Source organism: Mandrillus leucophaeus, unplaced genomic scaffold, assembly GCF_000951045.1.
Source record: "Mandrillus leucophaeus isolate KB7577 unplaced genomic scaffold, Mleu.le_1.0 Scaffold160, whole genome shotgun sequence".
Taxonomy (NCBI): Eukaryota; Metazoa; Chordata; class Mammalia; order Primates; family Cercopithecidae; genus Mandrillus; species Mandrillus leucophaeus.
This window is the reverse complement of record NW_012101588.1, coordinates 3,727,992-3,730,988: the sequence shown is the minus strand read 5'-3', so window position 1 is coordinate 3,730,988 and position 2,997 is coordinate 3,727,992. Positions and strand designations below refer to the sequence as shown.

The window sequence follows — 2,997 nt, the reverse complement described above, 5'->3', positions numbered from 1 at the left end:
AATTTTATTTTATTATTATCTTTTTTGAGATGAGTCTCACTCTATGGCCCAGGCTGAGTGCAGTGGTGCAAACTCAGTTCACTGCAACCTCTACCTCCTAGGTTGAAGCAATTCTCCTGCCTCAGCCTCCCGAGCAGCTGGGATTACACGCATGCACCACCAAGCCCAGCTAATTTTTGGTATTTTAATAGAGACAGGGTTTCACCATGTTGTCCCCAGGTTAGTCTCGAACTCCTGTGCTCAGGCAATCCGCCTACCTTGGCCTCCCAAAGTGTTGGGATTACAGGCATGAGTCACCACATCGGTCGAAACTAGCATGGCTTTGAGCTGTCTTTCATTCATCCACTCAGTGGATGTTGTCAGGTGCTTACTATGTGCCAGGCATTATGCTAGGCACTGAGCCTGAGCACAAGCATGATCCCTGCCGTCATGAGAGAATCGGAAATCAGTCAAAGAAGCATACAAATAAATGTAAAGTTTCAACCCTGGCAACTTCTCTAAAGGAGAGAGAGGGAACTTAACATAAGCAAGGTGGCCTGGGAAACTTCCCCAAGGAAGTGATGACTGAGCTGAGGTCTGAAGGAAAACCAGGAGGTGACCATGCCAAAGGGTAGGGGTTGGGGAGTAACACAGGAGCTGTGGAAGAAGGGAGTGTGGAGCTCTTGAGGTACTGAAAGCCAGTCTGGCTGGCGCAGAGAGCAAGAGGAAGCATGTGGCCCAACCTCCCTGAGAGGCCATGGGAGATAGACCATGCAGGCCCTGGTAGGCAATGGCAGGGATTTTTGGTCTTCATCCTAAGGATAATGGGAAATTATTGTTGTGTTTTGAGCAAGGAGATGAAAACAGATTGCTATTTCTAAAAGACCATGCTGGCCAGGTGTGGTGGCTCACACATATAATCCTAGCACTTTGGGAGGCCAAAGTGGGAGGACTGCTTGAGGCCAGGAGTTCAAGACCAGCCTGGCAATAGCAAGATCCTTTCTCTACAAAAATAAATAAATAAAAATATTGGCCAGGCCTAGTGGCACACACCTGTAAGCACTGGCTACTCAGGAGGCTGAGGCAGAAGGATCACTTGAGCCAGGAGGTCAAGGCTGTAGTGAGCTAAGATCATGCCACGGCACTCCAGCCTGGGCAACAGAGTGAGACCCTGTCTCAAAAAAAAAAAGAAAAGAAAAGGAAAAAAAAGTCACCCTGACTGCAGGGAGATGAACAGAGGGGAAGGTGCCAAGCAGATGGAGGAAGCCAGCTCAGAGCTGCAGCAGGAGGCCAGCTGCCTGGACGATGGTCCTGAGTACTGTAGGTGTGGCAACGTGCCCACATCCAGAGAGGTTTAAGATACTTAGAGCTGATGTTTATTTAATTTGTAGGAAATAGTCTTGACTATAGCTGGGTAGGACTCCATTTCGGAATGTAAGTTAAATATAAAAACTTATGACTGACTAAATTTTCTGTTTTTTTCTCCTATGTAGGCAATTGGTTGAAGGAACAGAAGTGCTTAAACAACTAGAATTAGTTCCAACAGAGAATGAAAGACCAATACATATGTGTAGAATTACTGACAGTGGAGATCCTTATGCTTGATTTTCATATCAATATTTTCTGTGATAATTTATTACTGTGTATCTGATCAGCTGTTTGTAGATTTAATTAAACAGTACTTGATAAATTGTAATTTGAAAGCCATGGCAGACACTGTAGGTTGCCTCATCGACACCCAATACCTCCCCATCTTCCTTTCCTGTCATAGAGACTGTGAAAGGACAATACTCAGTTTCCTAGACTCCTTCTCAGCCACGGGTGGCCACAAGAGATGGTTGTGGCCAGTGAGACAGGAGTAGAATGCCAGTGGTCCTGCCCCTTCCCCTTCATCCTGTCTGGAATGTGGAGAGGTTGGAGCTGCAGCTGTCATCTTGTGGCCATAAAGAAAAGGCCGAGGCCAGGCTCGGTAGCTCATGCCTGTAATCTCAGCACTTGGGAGGCCGAGGCAGGTGGATCACGAGGTCAAGAGATCGAGACCATCCTGGCCAACATGATGAAACCCTGTCTCTACTAAAACTATAAAAATTAGCTGGGCATGGTGGCATGCACCTGTAGTCCCAGCTACTCGGGAAGCTGAGATAGAAGAATCGCTTGAACTTGGGAGGCAAAGGTTGCAGTGAGCCGAGATTCTGCCACTGAACTCCAGCCTGGCGACAGAGTGAGACTCTGTCTCAAAACAAAACAAAACAAAACAAAACAAAAAAAACAAAAAAAACGGCCAAGTACTGCAGAGATGTCAGCCCCAATCTCTTGAGCTGCAGAACCAATACCAGCAACCACCTACTCTGGACTTCTTAGTATATGAGACTAACAGAGCCCTGTATTGTGGTGTTTATGTTACTGTTGGTTGAGAATTTTGTTACTTGTAGACAAAAAAAATTCTTAATTTAGCAACATACTTGATAGCCTAAGACATTTGTAATAAAATTATGTTCTTATTTGTAACTACATGTACTCCCGGGAGAAACTTGGTAAGTAACCAAATAGGATGATGCAAAAGAAAAAGCAATTCATTTTAATATTTTATTGTTTATACATAGCATTCAGAAAGGGTATCTATACTTTGGATGTTTTCATACATGACATGAACATCATCCTTATCTCTCTGAGCCATACCAACCCTGTGAAAACCAAGGGATTGTGTTACAGTCTCCGTGGTGGCTGACTCATGTGATGTTACTGGAGATTCAGCTTTATCACTACTCTGTAGTCTAAAGTTCTCAAGCTCATATCACCTGGGGAGCTTTTAAAATGTAACCTAACAGACCTTGTCCCTGACCTACTGAGGCAGAGTTCCCAGTCGGGCAGAGATTCTGTGTTTATTTGGTTCTTTCCCCAGGGTTCCCAGGCATGGGGCACAGATTCTGTGTGCATTTAGCTCTTTCCCCAGGGTTCCCATTTAGACAGCTGGGCACTAGTCATCTGGGAATCACTGCAAGGTATAAGGAACTGGTT

At 45.2% G+C, this 2,997-nt stretch overlaps 1 protein-coding gene across 1 annotated transcript in view; it reads left to right on the top strand.

The window, feature by feature from the left end:
* PPIL6 (peptidylprolyl isomerase (cyclophilin)-like 6) overlaps positions 1–1,675 on the top strand; it is a 38,535-nt gene extending 36,860 nt beyond the window's left edge. Inside the window, 1 exon segment of the mRNA XM_011975978.1 lies at positions 1,473–1,675. Within this exon segment, the coding sequence (XP_011831368.1) occupies positions 1,473–1,584 (112 nt within the window). The 3' untranslated portion in view covers positions 1,585–1,675.
* The last annotated feature ends 1,322 nt before the right edge of the window (positions 1,676–2,997 follow it).